Raw genomic sequence first — 26,707 nt, 5'->3', positions numbered from 1 at the left:
AAAGGATAATAGGATGATAAAACTAGAGTTAGAAGGGACCAAAACAAAGTTCAAGTCTAACCTCACTTTGCAAATGAGGAAACTGAGGCCCACTGAAAAGAAGTAATTTGCACGAGATTATACTGATAAGCAAAAGAAGCAAAATTTGTGCTACTTTCCATGGCATGCCCTAAAGATAATCTGGCTAATTAATATACCTCAATTCCTGTGTGGTATTTCATTCTAGTCTACTGAAAAATATCACAAACTAGAATTCTGTCTATTTAAAATATATTTTGGTAACTTTTATGAGGTCCCACTTTTGAGTTCATGCTTATACTACAGAGTTGACTCATTTACTGGCTTAACTGTGGGAAATAACTGCAATATTATTGTGTCATCTGGCATATTCTTAAACAACTACTAAATTTCAATGTTTGTAATTCATATGTATATGCTTAATGTGTATGTCTCAATAAATTTTTTTTAATTCTGTGTAAATTCACTAAAATTCATTTAGTTTATGTTTTTACACCAGTTTCTCTCAAGTCCAAACACCAGCTAAGTTAACATTCTACAATTATTCCTAACAGTAGTTGGTGCAGTCTGACAAGCATTTATTGAGTGCCTGACATTATTTTTAACAGTAGTTGAAAATAAGAATTTTACAACGGGGCTAGAAAGCAGGAACTTCCGTGAGCTGCCCACCACGTCCCTCAAAAAACCTATAAAAAATGGCTCTGAACAAATTCTAGAACTGCAGAACACACAAAATAGCAGAGGGAAGCAGGGATCCAGCCCACAACAGCCTGGATGGTCGCTGGATGAGGTCTATCACGCACAGAGTAGAGCGGAGTGCAGCACAGCATGGGAGGCAGCAGGACCGGCCAGAACGGGAGCCAGGCAGAACAGGCCCTAGCACCTTGAATCAGTGAGCTGTGGCTGTTACCAGACTTCTCAACCCACAAACACCAAAGACAACAGAGAAGCTTAGTGGGAAAATCTGCAGGGGACAGAGTTCCTGCAGTTAGGCCACTGCCCCAGGGGCAGCGGGGGAGGTGCAGCTACAGAACTACAGCTACAGTTACTTCTGGCCCCAGGCCCATGTGGTGGGGGGAATTAAGTGGCAGATCAGAGCAGAAATGAAGAGCCTGCTGAAGATTTGCATCAGGTCCAGGTTGGTGGTTCTTGAGGAAGGAGGAGTGCTGGGATGGAAGAGCTGGCTATACAGAAATAGCTCTGAAATCAACGGCACATCCCCTCAAGCTTGGAACAAAGTACTCTTTGCTCTACAAGCAGTCATACCCCGACGAAAAACTCAAGGGTCAAGTAAGTTGGCTGGGAACATGGCCAGGCAGCAAAAACGCACCCAGATTCAGTCTCAGACTTTGGAATCTTTCTTTGGTGACAAAGAAGACCAAAACATACAGCCTAAAGAAGTCAACAAAGTGCAAGAGCCTACACCAAAAGCCTCCAAGAAAAACATGAACTGGTCTCAGACCATGGAGTACCTCAAAAAGGATTTGGAAAAGCAAGTTAGAGAAGTAGAGGAAAAATCAGGACAGGAAATGAGAATGATGCAAGAAAACCATGAAAAACAAGCCAATGATTAGCTAAAGGAGACCCAAAAAAATACTGAAAAATACACTGAAGAAAACAACACCTTAAAAAATAGACTAACTCAAATGGCAAAAGAGCTCCAAAAAGCCAATAAGGAGAAGAATGCCTTGAAAGGTAGAATTAGCCAAATGGAAAAGGAGGTCCAAAAGACCACTGAAGAAAATACTACCTTAAAAATGAGATTGGAGCAAGTGGAAGCTAGTGACTTAATGAGAGATCAAGATATTATAAAACAGAACCAAAGGAATGAAAAAATGGAAGACTGTGAAATATCTCATTGGAAAAACCACTGACCTGGAAAATAGATCCAGGAGAGATAATCTAAAAATTATTGGACTACCTGAAGGCAATGATCAAAAAAAGAGCCTAGATATCATCTTTCAAGAAATTATCAAGGAAAATTGCCTTGATATTCTAGAGCCATACGGTAAAACAGAAATTGAAAGAATCCACAGATCGCCTCCTCAAATAGATCCCAAAAAGAAAACTCCTAGGAACATTGTCGCCAAATTCCAGAACTCCCAGGTCAAGGAGAAAATACTGCAAGCAGCCAGAAAGAAACAATTTGAATATTGTGAAAAAACAATCAGGATAACACAAGATCTGGCAGCTTCCACATTAAGGGACCGAAGGGCTTGGAATACGATATTCTGGAGGTCAATGGAGCTAGGATTAAAACCAAGAATCACCTACCCAGCAAAACTGACTATCATGCTCCAAGGCAAAATATGGACTTTCAATAAAATATAGGACTTTCAAGCTTTCTCAGTGAAAAGACCAGAGCTGAATAGAAAATTTGACTTTCCAACACAAGAATCAAGAGAAGCATGAAAAGGTAAACAAGAAAGAGAAATCATAAGGGACTTACTAAAGTTGAACTATTTTGTTTACATTCCTACATAGAAAGATGATGTGTATGATTCATGAGACCTCAATATCATAGTAGCTGAAAGGAATATGCATATATATATATGTGCGTATACATATATATACATATGTGTGTGACTATGCATGTATATATGTAGGTATATATATATATATATATGTGTGTATATATGACATCTAAAAAAATAAAATCAATTTAAGGGATAAGAGAGGAATATATTGAGAGAGGGAAAAAAGGAGAGAGAGAATGGGGTAAATTATCTCGCATAAAAGTGGCAAGAAAAAGTGGTTCTGTAGGAAGGGAAGAGGGGGCAGGTGAGGGGTAATGAGTAAATCTTGCTCTCACTGGATTTGACCTGAGGAGGGAATACCATACACACCCAATTGGGTATCTTACTGCACAGGAAAGAAGGAGGAAGAAGATAAAAAAGGGGGGATGATAGAAGGGAGGGCAGACAGGGGGAGGAGGTAATCAAAAACAAACGGTTTCGAAAAGGGACAGGGTGAAGGGAGAAAATTCAATAAAGGGAGATAGGTTAGGAAGGAACAAAACATAGTTAATCTTTCACAACATGAGTATTGTGGAAGCGTTTTACATAATGATACACATGTGGCCTATGTTGAATTGCTTGACTTCTTAGGGAGGGTGGGTGGGGAAGGAAGAGGGGAGAGAATTTGGAACTCAAAGTTTTTAAAAAGAGATGTTCAAAAACAACAACACCAACAAAAAGTTTCTGCATGCAACTAGGAAATAAGATACACAGGCAATGGGGCATAGAAATTTATCTTGCCCTACAAGAAAAGAAGGGAAAGGGGGATGGGAGGGGAGTAGGGTAACAGATGGGAGGGCTGACTGGGGAACGGGGCAACCAGAATATACGCCATCTTGGAGTGGGGGGAGGGTAGAAATGGGGAAAAAAATTGTAATTCAAACTTTTGTGAAAACCAATTCTGAAAACTAAATATATTAAATAAATTTTAAAAAAAAGAAAGAAAACGAAGGACAAACACACACACACACACACACACACACACACACACATGCACACAAAAGAATTCTACAGTGCTTTACAGTTTACGAAGCATTTTCAAACACTCTGATCTGACTTTCACAAAACTGAGAAGTAGGCAGTGTACCTATGATTCCCATTTTATAGATTAGGAATCTGAAGTTCAGAAATGTTAAGTGACTAGTATACCAAGAGCTACAAAAGGTATGCCAAAAGGGAAAAATCTTTCCCAAGTTTTTACTTAAAACCTAAAGTTATAGATAGCAAAGACAAGATCAACATGTATTACAAACACAATCATGGAAACCCAAAATTTATTTCTTTTAAGTTGGTCTTTTCCTATTCTAATTCTAATGAAGTTCGGGTTTTATGGGAAAGGCAATGGAAAATAAAAAGGCAGTGTCAAAAAAATAAAGGAAAAAAACAGAACCATGATGGCTAAGACAATTAAAGGGTGAAAAAATGAGAGAGTAAAAAGAAAAATATGAAGCAACAGTGCTGGAATGAGGCTTCAGTTCTTGGCAACTCCTGATGAACTGCCTGTACCTGAGTAAAGCCAATACCAGCAGATAAGAATAGAGACAAGGCTTAGGTTAAGTGAAGGGTATGACAAAGATGAAGAAAAAAGAGCAGGGCAACACCATGGTTGCCGCCTTTGCACAATCACTGTCTTTCTCCACCAGAAAGGTATTTTAAAAGGAAAAAGAGGCTAAGGAAGGGCTAGTCCCTGAGAACCCTCCCAGTTGTTCTTCAGTACATCTGACTTTCTGTTACCCCATTAGGGGTTTCCTTGGCAAAGATAATGGAGTTTGCCATTTCCTTCTCCAGATGAGGAAACTGAAGCAAACAGGGTTAAGTAAGTTGGGCCACAAAGAGAGTAAGTGTCTGAGGCTGGATTAGAACTCAGGTCTTCCTCTACCCACTGTGCCACCTAGCTGCCTGTCCCCTCCCAGGGCACATGCTATTTCTAATGCAGACCCCTGGCTGTAGCATATTTCTTCCTACCCTTCTAATTATTTCAGCGTCCAGACTGATTTTCTTTCTTAAATGCCTTCTAATTGATAAAATATTCCATTTAATAGCTATTTAACTAGTCTAGATTGGCTGTGAAAGTATCCCACAAAGAATGGAACTATTGTATTGATGATATAAGGCCAGATGCACACATCCTAGTTCTCCCCAGGCATATTAACTTGATGTTTTACAGGTAGAATCTCATTTAGTTCATCATTCATTTTACGTAACCTTTCTAGGTGTATCCATCTACCCTCTCTGGTATACACAACATTGTTTAATATCTGTATGACTGAAAAGATGCCAGGGAGAAAATTAATCCTATTTCCTAATGGCCAACAGCATCACTGTTCTTTTTCTTGAGAGGAAATGAACACAAAGCAAAACGGATTCACTGCCACAGTAGAACCCCAAAATCATTGCCTTGATAATTGTACACACAAAAGCACTTATACACTGAAAGACAATGTGTATCTCTGCCTTTCAAATAAAAAATTATATTCAGTGATCAAAGTTGTCAGGTAAGGAGATTCCCTGTTCTGCATTGCTACCATTAGTGATACTGTAAATGACAGCTGCCATTATGAATCCAAATGTCATCACTGCTCTCAGACTCAACATAATAAACTACCAATGGTTTTTGGAATTAATATGCACACAGGACTTTCTTGTCATGTATACTTGATGAAAATTCTAATTTTGGAGAAAACACCACTCAGTTATATGTCATAGCAAAGCCACAGATATTTCAAACAGAACAGGAAATACTTAACCACCATCATGACATCTTCTCCTTATACAAAGATTATGAATTTAAGTGTTATAAATAATAAAATGGTAATATGTAAAAATTCTTTAAAAAAATTAAATGACCACAATAATAAGGAATTTAATCTTTTCTTTTTGTATTCTCACCAGACCTATATCAGTAAACTAGAATAAACATGTTATTAAAACAGAATCAATAGAAAGCTTTAAAATATACAGTACCACAAAAGGTCAAGCCCTGATATTGATTTTAATATAACATTTTTTGTGCAGCTTCCCAAAGGGTTCTTTTGTAATATTGTTCTTCATTTTTCTTTCACTTTGTTCCCTGACTGGTGAATGTGTTGTTCTTGTCTGCAAAGAGCTGTCTACAAAAAGAAGTTTGCTGAGTGTGTGTCATTCCTATGACATGCTGCTAGGAAATGGGAGTGGGGGGAAGGACAGTTAAAGACAGTGAGACGATAGAAACACAGAGCTGAGCAGGACCACATAATTCAACTTCCAAAATTGAGTGCAACGTATTTTAAATGGAGAGCAATTGATCTCTCAATACCCAGTGTAGTACAGCACAATCTAGCACAATGTTTCTAAAATTGTGCTTCAAGGAACCCAGAAATACTTCAAGTCTGTTTATTTCTGAATGAACCTTATGTTGTCTGTTAATAAGGCATTAAAAATAATAATTTTAGAAGATCTTATTACAAGGGCTCTGCCAAGGTTTTGTTTAAACCAAAGGATGGAAAAGTTTGAGATCCATCAATCTAGTGGATATATATATTAAGGTATACAGAGATATAGAATGGTATCCTGAACACAAGGCTAGGCTGTCTCCTAGCAAGTCAGGAGACATCTGAATTTGAATATTGATTCTGACAATTACTAACTATGCAACCCTGGGGAAGTGATTTAATCTGAGTCTCAGTTTCATCATCCGAAAATGGTGGTGTATACTTGCACTAGACAATATAGCTGTCCCTCCCTCAGACAACAAGGTTCTATTAAATATTTGGAAGAGAGAGTGAGGCTGGTGACTTTGCACAGCCCTCCCTCACTTAAATTAAATTCACTTGCAAGGCATGGCATACCTTCCTGATGCCATGATCCTCTTCAAGAATGAAGGACAAACAACAACCTGTGAATAGAGGGAATTGCCCCACTGGGGACCCAAATGGCTGGTTCCAGTTGGATAATGCAGCTCCCTTCCTTCCCTTCTTTCCTTCCTTCTCTCCCTCCTCTCCCTTTGTCCATATACGGTTTCAATATCGTTACCTGTAGGTGCTCTGCCCAAAGTAATATAAATTTTGATATCTGAAACCTCATAGGGTATCTTGAGGTTTACAGGCTACATTTCTGTCTTAAGGACCATGCCTTAAAGCCTCCGTATTTCCCCATGTATAATTCTGAAAAATTTGGGCTCTAAAAACTGAGTGCGTCTTATACAGTGGTTGTAGATTTTTTTATTTGCATTTCCTCCTTTTTCCGCACTTGTTTTTGTGCTCATTGTTGTAGATTTTTTTTTACTTGCATTTCCCACTTTTTCACACCCATTGTCTTTACATTCATTGTTTCGCATTTGTTACCATTATATTAGGTTACATTTTGCCGCGTTCTGCCCAGAAATGGCTCAGAAAAGATTTTCGTACAGTGCTGAATTCAAGTTAAATGTGATCCAGTTTGCAAAAGTGAATGGAAATCATGCTGCTGAATGTAAGTTTGGTCCTCCTCCAACTGAGAAAACAATCAGAGACTGGCTACGGGAAGAAGAAACCCTACTGAAAACAATGCAGTAGAAGAAGGCCATAAGAGGCAAGTCAGCAAATTGGCCTGACTTAGAGAGGGTATTGAAGATATGGATTGAAGAGCAAAGGGCAATTGGAATACCTGTGTCCACAAAGATGGTTCAGCATAAGGCAAGAAGAACTGCTGATGAAAAAGAAGTTACAAATTTCAAAGGAGGACACAATTAGGGCTTCAGGTTCATGAAATGGAATGAACTAAGCATGCATACATGCACCAGACTTGCCCAAAAGATGCCTGAAAGCTATGAATAAAACTTGAGTTCAATAACTTTATGTAATACATTTTTTTCAAATTTTGGGCCCCAAAATTAAGGTGCGTCTTATACATGTGAGCGTCTTATACGTGGGGAAATATGGTAAATCACTCTGGCTCTCATTGATTGACCAACAAGTCCCAGCCAAAGCCCCACTAGGTCACCATTTGGGCCCAATGGCTTAGAGTGAGTGTAAATAACAATTGTTTCTATTTTGGCCAGAAACTTTGAGGGTCTTCCCCTCTCAGAATGATTTTTTTTTTGACTAGGTAAAGAGGCCATTCTCTGCCTCATTTCTTATGTGGCCTTAATCACTGAATGGCTGTTGCCTCAGTTAAACTGAGATCTGTTAAAGACCTTAGCTTAAAAAGGCCAAGGTCTCCCACTGCATCCAAGGCCATCTCTAGTCATCCTTACCTATATCTCACCACTGGACCCAGATGGTTCCAGAGGAGAAAGTAATAAGGCTGGTGACTTTGCACAGCCCTCCCTCACTTTAATCTAATTTACTTACGAGTCATGGCATCACATTCCCGATGCCAGGGCTGTCTTTGAGAATGAAGGACAAACAGCAACAAGGACAACAACATTAAACACTTAATATGTACCTGACATGGGGCTATTTTTAAGCACTGAGGAATGTGAAGGCAAAAATATTGTCCTAGCCTTTAGGGGAGCACATACTGATGGTAGGTGACAACATGGAAATAACTAAGTCCATACAAGAGACAGAGTAGACAGAAGGGAATTAATCTCTGGAGGAAGGCACAAGGAGATACTGGAAAAGGCCTCCCAGAGAAAGTGAGATTTTACCTTGTCTCAAAGTTGGCCACGGAAAGAAAGTAAAAGGCAGAGATGGGGGAGGAGAGTATTCCAGAGGAGGGGGACAGCCACAGCAAAGGCAGGGAACTGAGAGATGGACCGCCACAAGTAGGTCAGTATAGCTAAATCATTGTGTAGTGAGAAGTAAAGTATAAGAAGACTATCACTCTTAATATCTGTTTAATGAAAATTAAATTCAAAGCTAAAACAAAAACTAAGCCTATTAAACATGCTGCATCAGTGTAATCTGTAATCAGTGTAATGACTTGGTATAATTTCCAGTCTGAGGATGTTTTTAACTAAGTCAAAACCTAACCTACCTCTGAAATATTGTTGGTAGAGATTGAACTCTATCCTAATGATCCTCAAATTGTCATTTTGACCATTCAGATGGAAGCATAGCTAAAATAACAGCTCCTATGGACACCACACATAAAAAGGAAGATTTTTCTTTAAATAAAGATTGAGGCCAAGAATTCACTATTCCTGAAAAATCTAATCAAGTCCCTAAATCCAAACATGATGAAGATTAAGTTCAGTGATACAGGAATGGCTTAAGAAGAAGCATAATCTTTCTTTTATAAGGAAAATGAATGCAAATTTTAGTTTCCTCACTTCTCCTGTTCCCATCTATTGGACGCATTCTACTTTCCTATTCTCATTACCCACAGTAACAATACAGCTCTTGCTCTGTGACCTACAGTGTCCTAACTGGTGAATGCCACATGGCTCCTAATATCTAGCCAAAACAACCATGCTTCATAGTCCAACAAAATGCCCCTCCAGTGACCACCACTCTCCTATCTATATTTTTTTCTCCCTATTAGAATGTAAGCTCCTTGAGGGTAGAGACCAACTCACTTTTGCACTCATAGTCCTAGAATTTATATTAACTCTTTAACAGATTTTTTTTCATTCATTCACTCACTGATCAATAGCTTAGTTCTTTTGTTCTTTCCCTCTTCTGTGCAACAAACATTATCCATTTTCTCTAAAGTTTTAGGAATGGGTTTTTTACAAATCTATGTTGCTATGGAGACATTCTAAAGCACTTGCAAAAAACATTTCTGTGCCAGCTTCATAACAAATAATATCAATCAGGTATGATAGGTGGTGGTGCTTGTTCTTTTTTGTTTTTAGTTTCCTGAAAATTGTATGGTAAATTTGATATATTTATAAAGTGGACAATTCCGTTAAGGTTATAGTCAATTTAAATGCATATTACTTTTCAGTTTCTATATTGTTTTACATCATTTTGATAGACTGACTAGTTTTAAATGCATACTTGTGATTTTTTTTTAAAGTTCTTTATCTGTGAAGGCTATTTAGAACTAATGACCTTTTAACAGTTCCATTAAAAATGTAAAATTAAATAATGCAAAATATTTTAGAATCTATCTTTAATAAACTAAACCAATATAAATGAGGAGATGGCAGAGATAAATGGGTAGGCAATACAATGGCTGTACATATCTAAGTGCACAGGAACATTACTGAGGCTATTGCTAGGACTAAAAATTATTCACCTATAATAACATTTCCTGAGTTATAGCACAATTTACATAATTCTAATCTATGTCGAAAAATGGCAATAATGACAAATGATTTTCCGCTATCTTTTGTCTCCTTTTCCCACCTACATATTCAGGAAAGCAAGAGTTCTAGTGCAAACCCTGGATCTAATTCATACTAACAACAAAGAACTCTAAACAAAAATAAAAATTAATACAATTAACTCCTTCACCAAAGTTTCAAAATTTAAGCTGTTACATGACACATTCATATGTTAAAGAATATTTTTTTTACTACTAGTGAAGAGCTAAAAAAAAAATCACACCATATCAAAAGGTACAACTCTAAAGCATTTCTAGCTAAAGAGGTATGCCTGAAGGAGCTAAAAACTTCAGTGCAAGGAAGCAATTGTTAACACTGCACAACTAATAAATTGTTGCCTTATCTTTTACACATATTTCAATGGAAGAATCCAATATTCTAGCTCCAAAGGTAAAATGTCAGGACAACTAATTTTTTAAATTGATTTTTAAAAATACAGTTTATAGACAAAACGTGATGACTTACAGAAATATATTCACTATGATTAAAAGGTAAATAAATTGTACCACCAACAACCAAAGGTGCATGAGAATAAGTAATAGAAGAAGAATCTGGAATAAACACCCAGACCATTAAACCTATGACAAGCTTCTATAAGTTTGTCAAAAGCAATGGGATCTCCCAGAGCAGACCCACAGCCAAGCTCTTCTTCTACCCGTAAAGCAAAGGAGTTGGTTCCTAACTCCACCACTCTAATTAAACTTCTCACCCCTAGGTTACAGAGTCTTCACAACCAAATTCAATGAGTTTTGTTTTGTTTTTTTCTCAATCCTCATATTCCTTGAATTATAAGCAGCTTTTGACCCTACTGATAATCCCTGTCCTACTACCCTAAAGCTCTCTCCATACTTGGCTTTTGTGATACTGATCTTTCCTGGTTCTCCTCCTTCCTCTGATTCTTTTCAATATCTTGTCTGTTCCTCATCCCTCTTCTGCCTTCTAAACATCAGTGTCTCTGAACCCTCTTCTCAGGTGGTGACCTCCACTGGGTTCAATGATCCTCTCTATAGATATGAACCAAATATATAAACCCAAGTCTAAGTTCTCCCCTAACTCTCAGTCTATATGGCCAATTACCTGCCAGACATCTCCCCCTGCAAACCCAGCACTCTACCCACAGTGCCCCTAAGAGGAAGAACACAGTCAAGTCCACTAGTCAACAAGCACTTATTAATAAAGCACTCAGTATGTGTCAGGCACTGTGCTAGTACATTAAGAAAGCCTAGGACTATATTGAGTGAAATTCAGCCCCACATGCACTAAATTACTACCCTTAACCAAGGTCCAGAAAGAATGGATAAGGTTCAAAGAAAAATACAATTGTCATTTTCCATAGAGAATGGAAACTTCATGAACTCATAAAGAATTTCCCTACCTGACTCTGCCTAACACATTTCCTCCTGGATCCCAAGTGTAGAGAAGCTCCAAGGAGCTAATAAAAGAACTTCAAGCCAGAAGAGGGCTTAGAAAGTTCAGTATCCTCTTTGTTAAGAAGTAAGTCTTTGTTACTTGACAGGCTAAAGATTTGTGGCCAACATCCAAATTTGCTGTCAGCTGTCTATAGCAAGTGCATAAGTTTGCCTCAATGGACTCTTGTATACATTTGACAAAATAATACTGATAATAATACTCAAAGATGAATCATAAAGTATAAAACATTACTTTACAAATATTACCAATTAGATTATGCTAGAAAATAGGAGAAAAAAAGTCTTAACATGAATTACCATAAAATCACAGAAGATTAAGAACAAGAAATCAGAAACTAGTTTACAACACGAGAGCCTAAAATTGAACAAAATCACTTCAAACATTATACATCATAGAAATGCCCAGTAATTACTGTCAGCAGAGATATAATTAAACAAGAGTACATATCACTGCAACTATTACAACAAACAAAAAAAAGTTACAGTTCATTACGGTATGTTTGATTGAGTCTTTTCAGGGTCTGGTATTCATGTTTTGTAAAGATAACTTTTTTTTTGTTTGGGTTTTTTTCTTTGTAAAGATAACTTCTTAAAGAGGAGGAACTCTTCTTCTAGTTCTGAAAAAACACAGAAAATAAGATAAGCCTAAAATGGCTGAAATTTTTAAACAATAGTGGAGTTTCTAAAAGGTCTATAATTCTTAAAAATATCAAAAGAGTATACATAATAGACAAACTAAATAATCATTAATAATTGTTGGCTATTTAGAGTATAGTGTTTCTATCAAAAAATGCAAATATTCTACTTGAACTCAAAGAGGAAAAAAGCAGCAATGTAGTAAAACATAATATAGTTCCATGTTTTCAGCAAGCTTATGAAGAAATTAGTGAATGAGGACAAAGTCATCTTCCTATTATATATGCGATTAAGGTCAATGTCTACTTTTAAGCTCAATAAAAGAATATTCTTAACCCAGAAGAGACCATCATGAAACAATGCGCATGAAAAAGAATAGAAAAACAGGTTAAGCAAGACAATTTTAAAGGAAATGGTATTTTTGCATAACAGGATGGCTTAGGAGTTTTTAAGTATAGGAAGTATTATTATAGAGAGAATGGTAAATGCTACTCTACACCATAACTGAACAATGAAAAATGTATTCAAACTAAAGCATAAGAGGTTTTGGATAGAAATCAGAAATAATTTTCTTGTTATAAGAGCACCCAGAACATAGTAAGTATTTAATAAGTGTTTACTGGATGATCCAATTATTAAAAGAGTTATGACCAGACATTCTGGTATATTTTTTTCGATGTCTTTACAAAATAAAATTGAAAAGCATCCTGCCATTCATATTAATCACTGCCTTGAAAGAAAGCTGAAAGCTAGAGATGCTAGACCACAAGACTCATAGCTGGAAGGGACCCCACAGGTCATCCAATCTAACCCCTACTCAAATCATAAATCCATTGTCAACATCATTCAAGGTCATTTCCAGACCTAGAATGTTAAAATAACGTTTAATAATGAATTCCGCAATCAATAATTCTCATTTCCTGTATTTTTTTAACTTCATAAACACTAGGTTGGTTGGTGTGTTTCAATGGGGATAGCAGCAGTATGTAAATCCATAAGTAGCCATTTTCAATTTCTATCAATAACTGGAAACAGGATTCAAACACTATGCTAAACTAAAATATTTATAAAATAAGCACCTATGGTTTCGTAAGTAATCACTGAACTGTCTTTTTTTAAGGCAAGATTCTATTCTTTTCTTCTTTCACTTCTAATCTTCAGTATAATAAAGAATATTTCTTCCACAGAAGTCCTATTTCCAAGACTTACCTGTCTTGCCATGATACCTGATAGCCAACAAGTACCAAACACATTGGCCTAAGGCAATCGACCATAAGCAGATGATTTCCTTCTTTCTGTCATCCGTAACAGAAATCACATCGCGATAAAACTGCCATACATAATTAATTCTGGCAGAAAGTAATTGGCTAAGTTACTGAAACTTCTCAAAAGTTGTACATGGGGTTGTTCTTTAGGGAACCAAAAAGTAGCAATAAGTGTAAAACTTATTTTATAATAATAATATAAAGAATAGCAATAAAGACATTGTACATAAATTCAATTACTATTCAAAATTGGGATAAATAAAATTCAAAAATCTTATATGGTATTCATTAAGCTTCAATATTTCAACTGAACTGTGCTCTGAAAAAATTTGATTTTATGTACTGAATCAAATTTATTTTAAGTCTAATATTAGTATACTTTTAAATTTGAAGGGTAAAAAAAATATTCTCACCTCTAGTCCATTTGTGGAGAGAGATAAGAAATCCTGGTGTACAATTATTCTGGTGGCAGCATCTTACATTTATGCCCTTTCCTCTTGAGATCTTCAAAAAGGTTATTAAAAATGTAACAATTTTACTTGCCTTTATAAGGTAAGAGGTGAAATTCAAATGTCAAAGGCTAGAGGTCTAAAGTGTTCACATTTTTCTTGCTGTCATAATTTGGTTTTGGTAAGGAGGGAGCAGGTGAAAAGTAAGCTGAGTTTTTATATTCTCTGCTTTCCATCAGTTCTAAGTTGGCCTCCAACAATTTCAATGTGATATCATCAATGACTTACAATCCAAGATACACACTAAATCACAATCACAGAAAGAATACAGACATTTGCTTGGAAATTCATTAATGAAAGTAGAGATTCCCTTTATCAGACTTTGCAATAAGAAAAATACCAGAATGCAAACTAAGGTCTATGACCTTCCCTACTATATGTACTAACATTTTTACATACTAAGATATTATTAAGATTTTGTAGTGTCATAAATTTACTGTTCAACACTAACCAACATGAAAATGGACCAGGTCTAAGATAAAATGTACTAAGAATTTTAACAACTAAAATCTTAAAACATACAGTAGCACTGTTAGATCCTAAAGCATCATTTCCATTAGCTGAATAACTGCTGTAGCAATATCATCTCTATGCAAAAGACTGACAAATTTATATATTCAGATACAGTCTTTCCACTGAGCTTGATCACCAACTACCTAGCATAATCATTTTAAAACAGAATGTCTCAGAGACACCTTAAACTTGACATATCCAAAAGTGAATTCAGTATCTTTACCCTAAATCCTCCCCTCTTCCAAACTTTCCTATTTCCATCTAAGGTTATCAACATTCTTCCACTCTCCAAGATTGATAACTTCATCACTATCCTCACTCTCTCTCACTCTATATATCCATTTTACAAATCTTGCTGTTTCTATCTTCACAATATCTCTCCACTCACTTTAGTTCAATCCCTCATCATCTCTACCCAAAATTATTGGAGCAGCCTCCTAACTGGCCTCCATGCCTCAAGTCTTTCCTCACTCCAGACCATTTTACACACTGCTGCCAAAGTAATTTTCCTTACCTACAAAACTGACTGGGCAACTTCCCTACTCAACTCCAGTAACATCCAATCTCTTCAAAGATAAATAAAACTCTTTTTCACTTTTAAAGTCTTTTATAACCTGCTCCCCTGCTCCTACACAATGTGATCTAGCCAAACTGGCCTTCTCCCTGCTCTTCCTCACATAGAACACTATCTTTTTGCCTTTGTACTGGTCACTGCATTCCCCAGAATATATTCCATCTTTACCCTTCTAAAAGGAAAAGAAGCCCTGCCCCTCCCCCCTTTAAAAAAGGGAGAGAATGGGGGTGGGGAGATAGCTGGATGTTACAGTGACAGGAACATCATGTTGTGACCCCATGAGAAAATCCAGAATAGAAAGGAAGTTGCCCAACTTCTGTCAAGGGCAACCGCACCCTTCCAATAGCACAGGTTTACAACCTCTCTGTCATCCTCAACTGTTCATATTCCTCCACTCTCTAAATCCAATCAACTGCCAAGCCATGTTTATGCCATCATGATAGCACATCTTACTCCATTCTCTCTACTTAGACAGCTACTGCTTTAGTTTAGAGCCTCATCACTTCTTATATAATAGCTTCCTAATTAGTCTCTTGATCTCAAGTCTCTCTCCCCTGTGAGCTATAATCCATACATTTCCCAGCAGGTCTGACTATGTTACTTTTCTCCTCAAAAGGGTCTAGTAAGTCCCTGTTGCCTGTAGGATCAAGATACTCTCCTAGGGTAGTTAAAGCTCTTCACAAACTAGCTCCAGTCAACCTTTTCCAGACCTCTTTACGAATCATTCTTTTTCACATTATGTAAATTTTAATATGTTTAATTTTTAAATTACATTTTTAGATGACCACCACCGAGTTCTCCTGCTACAAAGTAAAGCAGCTAAGTAAAATTAATAACATAGTGACCTTATCTGAAAGTACATAAAATATTCCATGTCTGCAACTCTCCTACCTCTTTTTAAAAATGTTTTGTTTTTTTTAAAAAATTCTTTGCAACAAATATTCACGGTCAAACAAAACAAATGTCTTTTTGGCTGTATATAAAAATATATATGTCTTATTCTGTACCCTAAATCTTTCACCTCAATGTCAGGTGGATAGCATGTTTCATAATCAGTCCTCTGAAATTACTGATAGTGACTGTATTGATCACAGTTCTGACAGTTTTCAAAGTTCTTTGTCTTTTTTAATGCTAGTTGTCCTTCGTACTTGAAGACAACATCACTATGCTGAGGTTGGTGTACAGTGCATCCAACTATGGCTGATCAGACCAAGACAAACTCAGAAGGCTCTACCACAGGTAAGGCACGAAGGGTCCATATGAACATTTGGAATGGAAATGTCTTGTGTTCCTAGTTCTACTCGTTTCATTCTTCATCAGTTTATAAAAATCTATAAAATTATTCATTTTTTATAATACTGATGTAAGAACATAAATTATTCCTTTGGTTCTCTTTACTTCATTCTGTATCAGTTCACTGAAGTCTTTTCCATGTCTCTTTGAAACAATCTATTACCTCATTTCTTACAGAGGTCTTATCACATTCATATACCACAACTTTTTTGACATTCCTGAATTGATGGAGATTCCCATAGTTTCCAGTCTTTTGCTATCTACCACAAAAAGAGCTCTAATAAATACATACACACACATGACTTTTTTTTCCTCTTTCTCTGATTTTTTTTTGAATATAGGCCTAGCAAGATCAAAGGGCATACACTATGCAGTAACCTTCTGTATACAATTCCAAATTGCTTCCCAGAATGGTTATTTTGATTCACAGGTCTACCAACAGTGCATCAATGCACCTGTTTTACCACAGCCTCTCCAATATTTATTATTTTCTTTATTGGTCCTCTTTGTAACTCTGACTGTGTGTGAGGTAGAATCTCGAAATTGCTTTAATGGGCATTTCTTTAATTAGTAATGATCTGGAGCATTCTCTCATATGTCTACAGATAGTCTGGGTCTCTTACCTTGAGACTTGCCCGTTCATATCCTTAGACCACTTATCAATTGGGAAATAGCTCTTATTCTTATAAATGTAAATCGGTTCTTTACATAGACTAGAAATGAGACCTTAATCAGAGAAATTTGCTCCAAAGATTTTTTTTTCCAGGTTACTGCTTCCCTTCTAATCTTAGGTTGCCTGGATTTGATTAGAAAAATCTTTTAAATTTCATATAATAAAATTATCCATTTTACCTACTGTGAACCTCTCTCTTCTTTCTTTGGCCATGAATTTATCTCACAGGTAACTATTTTTCTAATTTGTTTTTTATTTGACTTTTTATATTTAAGCCAAATATTCATTTGGAGTTTATCTTGCTATAAGGTATGAAGTCAAACTTGATTTAAACCTAATTTCTTCTATACTACCGTTCAATTTTCCCCGCAGTTTCTGTCAAACAGTGAGTCTCTATATCCCAATAGCTAAGGTGTTTGTGTTTATCAAATACTAGACTGAATACACATGCACCCCTGGGTTGTATACTTAATCTGTTCCTCTGATCGATCTATTTGTTTAACCTGTACCAAACTATATTACAAATTACTGCTCTACAGTATATTTGAGATCTGGCACTGCCAGGCTCCATGCACACTATCACCAATCCCTGTACATATTTCTGCATGTGCCAAGGGTACACTAAGGAGGAAGTAGTGAATATGCATATTCATACCGGTATGAACAAATGACAGGAATGTCTATTTTGTAAAACTACTTAAAAGGCAGGGTTCAATTAAGTTGTAAGATGTAGTAAGGTATAATACTATTTGGTACCAAAAACACTCTTAAAATAATTCATGTTAAACTTATTTAGTGTTATTTTAAGTTTTTCTCCAAGGACAAAAAAAGTAGGGGTGGGACAGAGAGGGCAACAACTATTGATTTTTCTAAGAACTACCATATAGGTGAACAGATCTCAATATACTAAGACTTGACAGCTATGAGTTTTCTTGATGGCTTCAAGGAAACCAACTGTTTTTTAAAAAGCTATACTACCTCTCTTGCTTTCTTAAGAGGTGACAGAAAATAATTTTTTTCTGTCAATGCTCATATGTACAGTTTAGAGCTAGGCTGCTCACCCTGATCCAAGAGTGATATAGAATTGACTCCATCAGGTATGATTGTATTCATCTAATCTGCCCTTTATCAAAGCAGAACAAATGGAAATTGGATGATGAAACAGAAAAAAACAAACAATGCATAAGGAAATTTACTCCAGCTAAAGGATGGAGGCAGGAGCAGAGAAAGGAGGGAAAGAGCCTATATTATTGGGAAATAAAAAGAAAGCACAATACTCCTATATGAAATACAATACACCAACTAAATATACTACTCTAACAAAAAATCATGATTAGAACTAAATTAAATTAAAATTGTAATAAAATTTGAAAGACAAGAAATATCATATTGGTTTGCTTCTTAATCAAAGAGGTCTTTTAAAAATATTTAAACTCTGCTATCTAATTATACACTCCATCAAACTAATCCAATTAAATAATTATAGAGCATTATGTGGGAAACAACTGAAATATATGCAGATAATTTTAGTTGTACTAATTACATTCTGATTTAAGAAATTTAGTACCATGAGCCTTATATATTCTAAAGAGAATGGGAGGGCATTACTTTAATATTCATAAATGCTATAATAAATATATTTATTTTTTAAATAAGGTTTTTTTAGAGTTGCCAGAGAGAAATCATCTAGTCTAATGCCCTCATCATTTTAAAAATAAGAAAACTAAGGGCCAGAAAATATAATTACCTTGCCCAAAGTCTCAAGGAAGTTAATGGCAGAACCCAAATTACGTTTCCTGACTTCCAGTCCCTCAGTTCCTTAAGTATAATATTTAACTAATTATCTTGGTTACTTAGTATAAACCAGCCCTATACAGGGATGTTAATGAAAACATACTTAAACCATGCAATAATAGACTATCTAAACAGAAACTCAACTTCCATTAACTTCAACCATCTAGTCATTGATTATGAGCCAAAAAGCCTCGTGAGAGACACACAGCTCTAAAAAAATCCAGGCATTTAACATCATATAAAAGTTGGCACCATCATCAACCTCTTACCCAGACAACTGCATAAATAAGACAGCAGATCAGAAGCAGCAACACAGGAACAGCATTAATAAATGAAAATTAAAGAACAAACATGAGAGAATGAAATCACTAATGCTAAGTGAATGAAGTAACAGTGGAGACTAGGTTGTATCAACTCCAAACAGACCCAACATTCCTCAAAAGCTTTAGTGCATCATTGCACTATAAACCAAAGAGCAATAATAACACAGTAAATGTTCAAAACAGCAACAGTCTCATCAGGAAAAGACTCATTTATAATCATTTTTATTGTTATTAATAATAATTATAACAGCTAGAATTTACTTCTATGGTATCGTAAATTTTGCAAAGTGCTTTACAAATATTATGCCATTTTAATTTTTACAAGAAACTTGTTAGGTAGGTGCTATTATCATTCCTATTTTGCTGGTGAGGAAATTGAGCCAGATAGAAATTAAGTAACTTGCCCAAGGTCACACAGCTAATAAGTTTCTCAGGCATGATTTGAACTAAGGTCTTCCAGATTGCAACACATAGCTACCACTAGAAGATATCACAGATATTAGTGTTCATTTTAATACTCAATTGCTTAAAAAGACTGGAAAATGGTTAAACTAATTGTGGCAGGTGAATATTACTGAATATAATGAAGGTAACTGAATATTCTGTGTTTTAAGAAATCACATATATGAAGACACATAAACTATTGCACAGTGAAACAAGAGAACCAGAAAAACAAAATACACAGTGACTACAAAAATGTAAACAGGAGAATTTTAAAAATTACAACAATGCTACGATAGTACAATGACTAAACTTGGCCTCAAAGAAGTGATGTGAGAACACAAATACTTCTTCATAGCAATGGGGAGAGAGGAGGAGAGGGAAGAATGATTTATAATGAAGCCTGTTTCATGCCAGGCACTTTGCTCAGAGGTTCTCGCAAACATTATCTCATTCGATCTTCACAACAACTCTGCTAGAGGGGTGTTAGTATTATTTCCTTTTTAAGCTGGGGAAGTTGAGATAAACAGAAATTAAGTGACTTGCTCAGGGTCTCACAGCTAGTGAGTATCTGAGGCTGCATTAGAAACTCAGGCCTTTTTGGACTATACCACAAGGTAGCTGCCCTTCAAGGGGTATGGCAGATGGAGAACACTATATATGATGTCAGACTTGGTTGATGGGTGTTGTGTTGAACTTTTTTTTCCTCCTATTTTTTTTTTTTTTTGCTATAAGGTATAACTAATTTATTTTTATTCCTCAAAATGACTAAAATTTTAAAAGTTTTGACACTTGGGGGAGTAAATCAATTACAATGAGAGATAAGTATACTAACAATGCCAAATAAATGTCTTACTGCACAATAATTAGGATGTTAGTCAACAGTCACTATTGGTATCTATACTATGTAATAAAGATATTAACTACTGTTATTGGAAATTTTTTTAAAAACTTAGTTAATAGTTCATTTACATAATGAGACTAGTGTTGCTAAATATGAACACATTACCTTTGACTCATAGCCAATGACATGAAACTATACATTTGGATTTTAAATGCATTAACCAAATTTTAAAATTGTCTCCATAATCCTTTTAAATTTATTTTATATTTAACCGTCCAAACATAAATGGCTTGACCTGAAAGCTGACAGCTGATCCTTATCTAAATGGATTTGCCACATTTTCTCTCTGCTCCCTTAAAGAAAAAACTCACCAAAAGTTCAACAAATCATTAATAAAATGATATCAGTAACTTAGTAATTCATTCAGGGGAACACATCTGCATAGTTTTCCTCCCAATAACTTGATGACATAGGCAATGCAAGTACGTACTAGTATTCTTATCTGACAAAGGAGGGAAATTAACCTCAGAAAGTTTAAGAGGCCTGCCCCACAGTGAAGCAGGGGAGGAGTAGTATAGTTGGAAGCCTTCAGCCTAGGTCTGTCTTCTGATTTCAAATTCCAATATTCTTTTCACCACTCCATGCCACCTTTATGACAGAAACAAAACTACAGATCTTGTTTTATTAAACAATTTGCTACCTTGCACTGTTATAACTACCTAGTAAGAATTATTTCCATATATTAGAATGAATAATAACTAATGACCCAAGTGATAACTAGAAGGCACTTTAAGGTCCTATTGTATTTTCCCAATCAAAGAATCATTTACATGCAGTCAGTATCACAGAGTGTACAAGTAGAATGACCCAGAAGAAGCCAACCAGTTCAAATTAGACTTAAGAGTGCATTTCCTACAGAGAGTTAGCCCTAAAAGACTTTAAATGAGCCAGAAACAACAATCTTACCACACAAAAAGCCCAAGCAACTTTGGGTTGGTTCTAATCACTGTGCCTTATCTTCTTATCTTATCAAGCCAAAATTCCCTACTTTAACAGTCCCACCCCTGGCTGCCAGTTTCTTCCCTCTAGGGCCAAGCAGAATAAAACGAACCCCTTTTCCATGGGACAGCTTTTCAAATACTTGAATGCTGTTGTCCAGGACCCACAAATTCTTCCTTTCTGCCACTAAAACATCCCTAGTTCCTTCAGTCTCAAAAAGTACTAGGCTCATAAAGTCTTCTTTTCTCCCACCTAAACATCCATACCTTCTTCAATCTCAAAAGGTAAAGTCCTAGGGCCCTTCCTGACCAAGTGACCTCCTCTAGACAACCCACTATTTATCAATATCCTTCTTCAAATGTGACTGCCACAACCAAACAAAATGCTCCCAAAAACCATGTGTGACCAGGGCAGAGTAAGGCAGGATTATCACCACATAGTCCTAGAGGCATCTCTTAAAGCAACCTAAGATTCCACTGGTTTTATTCTTGCCATATCCGACTAAAGTTGATCTTGCAAGGTCACTAAAGCCCCTAGACTGATCTTTTTCAGATGAACTGCTGACTACATTTGCCATCCTCATGGATTTTTTTAATTCAACTTTACACTTGCCTCAAACAAATTTTATCACATTATCTTCAGTCCAACATCTAGCCCATGAAAATCTTTGTGGATACTGTCATCCAATGTGTTAGCTACACTTCCCAGCCTTCTACCATCTGCAAATCTGATGATGAAAATGTTCAATGGATCCCTAGGGCATTCATGGCACAATGGTAAAAGCAATGGATTTGAGTCTAAGGACCTGTCATCTCTACCGCTTACTGAGGGATCTTGGTCAAGCTGTTTCCTTTCTCAGGAATTCAATTTTCTCAATTCTAAAATGAGAGTGGACTAGATGAGCCGCAAAAGTTCTTTTTGTTCCTAAATCTATAATTCTAAGACCTTAAATTGACCTCAAACTTTTAGTGATTTCTCCCTGAGTCAGGCCATTCCCACATTTGTAAATCCATTCAACTACACTGTTGCCTAGCCCATAGCTCTCTATGTTGTCCACCAGAATAGAATGAGAGATATTAGCCAAAATGTTGGCTAATATCAATCCAGGTAAACTTTATCTATTGCAATCCCCTGATCAAGGAAACCTGTTAAAATAAAAAAGAAATTCTATAGTATTATAGTGAAATGATGGTCTATTCTAGATGAAGCCATGCTGGCTTTCTCCAATCACAACTTCCTTTTCTAGATTTTTCACCAATCACACTTTTAATAATAATACATTTTAGGATACTTCCAGGAACAAAAGTCAAGTTCACTGACATAGAGTTTGCAGATTCCAGTCTCTTCTTTATCTGAAAATTGGGACGTGTACTCCTTCCAACCCTGTGTAACAACAATGCTGCTGGCAGCTGCTGTGTAGGTGTAAGACCAACAATACCAGCACACAGGAGGGCTGCTAGCACAGGTTCTTAGATCTGCTTTTCTAAGGAAAGTAACTTTAAGGAGTTTACAATCTCACTTTAATTGAACATACATATATCATTCACTTATTTCAGGGGGGAAAACGAGCACTATGAACTTCAGAGAAAACGCAAGCAGAAATTATATAAACTGAGCAAATAACACAAATCAGCAGAAAGGGCTGCTGTCTGTCCATAGCAATACATACATAGTTACAGAGAGAGAGAGAGAGAGAGAGAGAGAGAGAGAAACACCAACATCTGGGTTTTCCAAGCCTGAGGGCTCCTTAACTCCTAGAGTCTCATCTGGGGAAATTACAGGAACTCTCTTCCAATGAGTGAGCCCCCAAAGCAAAATGCTAACCTCAGAGTATATATACACTTCTTCAAGGTCAGAGGGCATCACAACCATGTGACTCAAACTCATATGACTTAGGCAGGTCATCAAAGACTCTTGATTCAAACAAAAGTAAGGCTCAATAAAAGGTACTTGACTGCCTTAGTGCTGAGAAGCACTCCAAAAGAAAAACAGGGAAAAGTCCCACTTTGCTTGCCATTACATCCTGAAACATGGCTCCTGTTCTACACAATCTTTTGAACTACTGACAATGGATAAGGCATTACATGCCGTTTTCTTTTTTTAGTTCCTAGTGTACAGTTTATCGTGATAACATTATCAAGTACAACTAATGCTCTCTTATCATCTACTTATTTACCTCTGGTATCATCTCCCTATTATCATTAACTCTATTTCAAGTCTCTATAACTTTCCTATTAAGATTTTTTTGGGGAGTTCCATTCCTATGATTGTCACTGGTGTAGGGAACTTCTGCCCAGGAAATTCCTTCTCCCTCAGGAGCTCAGCAGTTTCTCTATAACTTACACTGCATTACCCAGAATAGCTGACTAACCAAAACATTACTTTCCACTATCACATCAAGTAACAGTCTGCTACTTACACTTTGCTGTTGAGACAAATAAGCTTGGGAAATATTAGGTATTAGGTCTAGTAGCCCAGTTATATAATAGCTCAAAACAACTCTGTAGTTAGCATAAGTATGAGGGTAACTGACTTACCCACAGTCTCATAGCTAATAAATAGCAAGCTAAAGATTAAAACTCAAGATTTCTGTCTCAAATGTGGTACCCTTTTTCACTCTCCCATGTTTCCTCTCCCAGAAGGATTACATGATCATATAAGAAAAGTTAGTAACCTCTGAGATCATATAGTTCCACCTCCTCGTTTTGCACATGAGGAAACTAAAACCCAGTGAAATTAATTCAGAATACACAAAGCAGGAAGACCCCTTAGTAAATGTGCCACCAGAAACATTAAAGAGATAGGCTATGCCATTAGAATATCTTACATATACCATAAAACAAACCTTTTCAGATTTTCAGAATCTTTCATGGCCAATTCTTCAGCTACTCTTCTTCTTATTTCTTCTTCATTAGCTAGAATTAAGAAAAAAATACATAAGTAATTACATAAAGATACTACTAAAAAACAATGCATCAAAGACTACTCAGTAAGTCTGTCTGTCCTAAGAATTAGGAAATCATAACACTACAGAAGCAATGTAATCAATACTTCCATAGTGGTTCTAAGAGAGCTTTATCATCAGTCTACAAATAAAAAGATTCTACAAGCAATTTTAAAATGCCTAACGAAATCTCAAGAAACTACTTACTGCTAGAAGAACCTGGGCTACTACATCAAGTTACTGTGAACATAATTAGTAAATTTTTAAATTGTCTTGGAAGTACAGAGATGGAAAAATCAACAATATGTAAGATCAAACATACTCAACATCACTCTTTTACCAACATCTGTAAGTCTTGTCCCTTCTTTCTCCACAAGAGATCTAGCATGCATCTCCTCTCTACTCACACAGCTACCTCCCTTCCTAGTTGAGATCCGAATCACTTCTCATGTGTAATGTGATAATTACTTCCTGATTAGTCTTCCTGCCTAACGCTTCTCCCCTCTCCAATATCTACTCCACACATTTCCAAAAGTGATAGTCTTAAGATAGGTCTAAGCATATTGTTCTCCTGATCAAAAGCTTCCACTGGCTCCCTATTACCTTTAGAATCAAATAATTCCTCTGTTTAGCACTTAAAACTCTTCACAGTACATCACTGGCCTAACTTGCAAGGCGTGTTATATATCATTCCCCTCTATGCATTCTATATTCCAGCCAAACTTATCTACTTATCCTTTCCCAACATTTCATCTCTTCCCTCTATGGCTTGGCACAGGCCATCCCCCGAGGCTGGCATGTTCCTCTCTGACTTTTAGAATTTCTAGATCTCTTCAAGGCCAAACCCAAATGTCACATCCCACAGGAAGCCTCGTGTGACCCCTCCCACCAAGCTGCAAAAGCTGTCTCAAAAAAAAATTTACTTCATATTTATTTTTTACATATTCTGTATCTGCTTCTACGTGTACATATTGTTTCCTCAATAGAGTGTAAGGCAACAGAGCCATTTGTCTCTTTATTACTAGTGTCAGCATAGTGCCTGGTACTTAGGAGGTGCTTAATAAAATTTTCATCTTTGAAATTTCTAAATTTACTAGAGAGAAACTATCTTTGGTATTATAGTGATTATGCAGATTGACTAAAAACAATAAAAAAACAAGTTATATTTTCAAATACAGCAAATTCATGTATCAACAGGTTTAAAAAAGTAGCCCAGGCCAGTATTAAAGCCACAGTAAATCCTAAATAAATACTTCTTGATATAGCCCTAAACATTTGGCTTTCAGATCAGAAGATTTCATGAGTCTGCTTTATAAAAGATTCCTAACAAAAGTTCCAACAGCACAGTAAAGTACCATTTGTCCCCTCTGCATTCTATCTTCCCTGCCTCTCCTACCCCTATCCCTACCCCTTCACATAAAGTATAGGAGTTTTTCAGTCAATTCCCTCAGGAGGAAGAAGCTTTGACTCCATTAGAATCCTATTAGCAAACATATCTGGCAGGAAGGCAGACAGATATGAAAGACCAGAAATGCCCTGGATATGCAGAGATATCTAAATAGCCCATATTACCTAGGATGGGGGGGGGGGTAAGGTAATTTAGGCAATTTAAAAACAAAAATAACAATTTTTAAAAAAATTTTTAAAGAAGCCAATTACTACTAAATACATCTGTAAGGATAGCTAACAAGTATTAAAGACAAAACTCTTTGAGGCAATCTAGTTAGAGAATGACATAAGATAATGATTCTGAAAAACAAAAATAAAATATTCAAAGGACAAGAAGTTTTGGCCAATCCTCTCCTGAGATATATAGGGAGGGAATTTCAGTAGAACATAATATGTTTCCTTATGCTGAGCTAAAATGGAGCAACTGTCATTATGGAAAGAAAAAGAAAAATTTTAAGGATGTTTTAAAATCATTTTTTACTATGAGCAAGGAAAAACAGTAAAGGTCAGGTAAATTTTTAAAGAAAAGGCTTGGGGCCAAAGATGGAAATCTTAATAGGAAATGTGGAAATAGGGTGGCCGAAAGAATAAAATCTATTTTTCATTTTATTCCAACAATTTTTGTCCTACTATTCATAAAAAATTTAAAGTAGATCAAGAAACTGTTTCTAAGACTTTTGGCCAAGATAGTGACCTTAACTGAGGCAGGCAACTCAGCTCTTAAATGATGACTGCAGCCAAAATCGAATAATCTCACCAAACTGAATAATAAAGAAATCCAATAAGAAACTACCGTAAGTGATTTCCTCCAAAGAAAAACTGTACAAAAAGCTAGCGAGAAGATCAAGGGCAACTGGAGAGGGCGCCACCAGAAAAGCCAGAACTAACAAGGGCAAAAAAGATGTTAACATCTCATGCAACCAGGTAACCTCAAGAAACTTAGAGCCTGCCAAGCTATATACCTAGTGGCCAGGCCCATTGCCAATCATTCCGATCTACACCCAGATGGCTCCAGGAGAGTAAGGCTGGTGACTGCACAGCCAGACCTCCCTCACTTAAATCCAATTCACTTGCAAGTCATAGTATCACCTTCTTGATGTCATGGTACTCTTTGAGAACCAAGGACAAACTACAACAACCTGGAGGCAGTTAGACTAGGGGACTCCTCTGAGAAAGTCGTAGGGTAATCAGAACCCACTGCAGGTACATAAGAAGGGGGCAGAAGTGCAGTGACCATTGTGGCTGAGGTAGAACA

General features: G+C 36.3%; 1 protein-coding gene across 1 annotated transcript in view; it reads right to left on the bottom strand.

Annotated features, from left to right (window-relative positions):
• CHCHD3 (coiled-coil-helix-coiled-coil-helix domain containing 3) overlaps positions 1–26,707 on the bottom strand; it is a 343,660-nt gene that overhangs the window by 242,455 nt on the left and 74,498 nt on the right. Inside the window, exon 3 of the mRNA XM_036761494.1 lies at positions 23,905–23,974. Within this exon, the coding sequence (XP_036617389.1) occupies positions 23,905–23,974 (70 nt within the window). The remainder of the gene's footprint in view (positions 1–23,904; positions 23,975–26,707) is intronic.

Source organism: Trichosurus vulpecula, chromosome 5 (assembly GCF_011100635.1).
Source record: "Trichosurus vulpecula isolate mTriVul1 chromosome 5, mTriVul1.pri, whole genome shotgun sequence".
Taxonomy (NCBI): domain Eukaryota; kingdom Metazoa; phylum Chordata; class Mammalia; order Diprotodontia; family Phalangeridae; genus Trichosurus; species Trichosurus vulpecula.
This window is presented reverse-complemented; position numbering and strand designations above follow the sequence as displayed.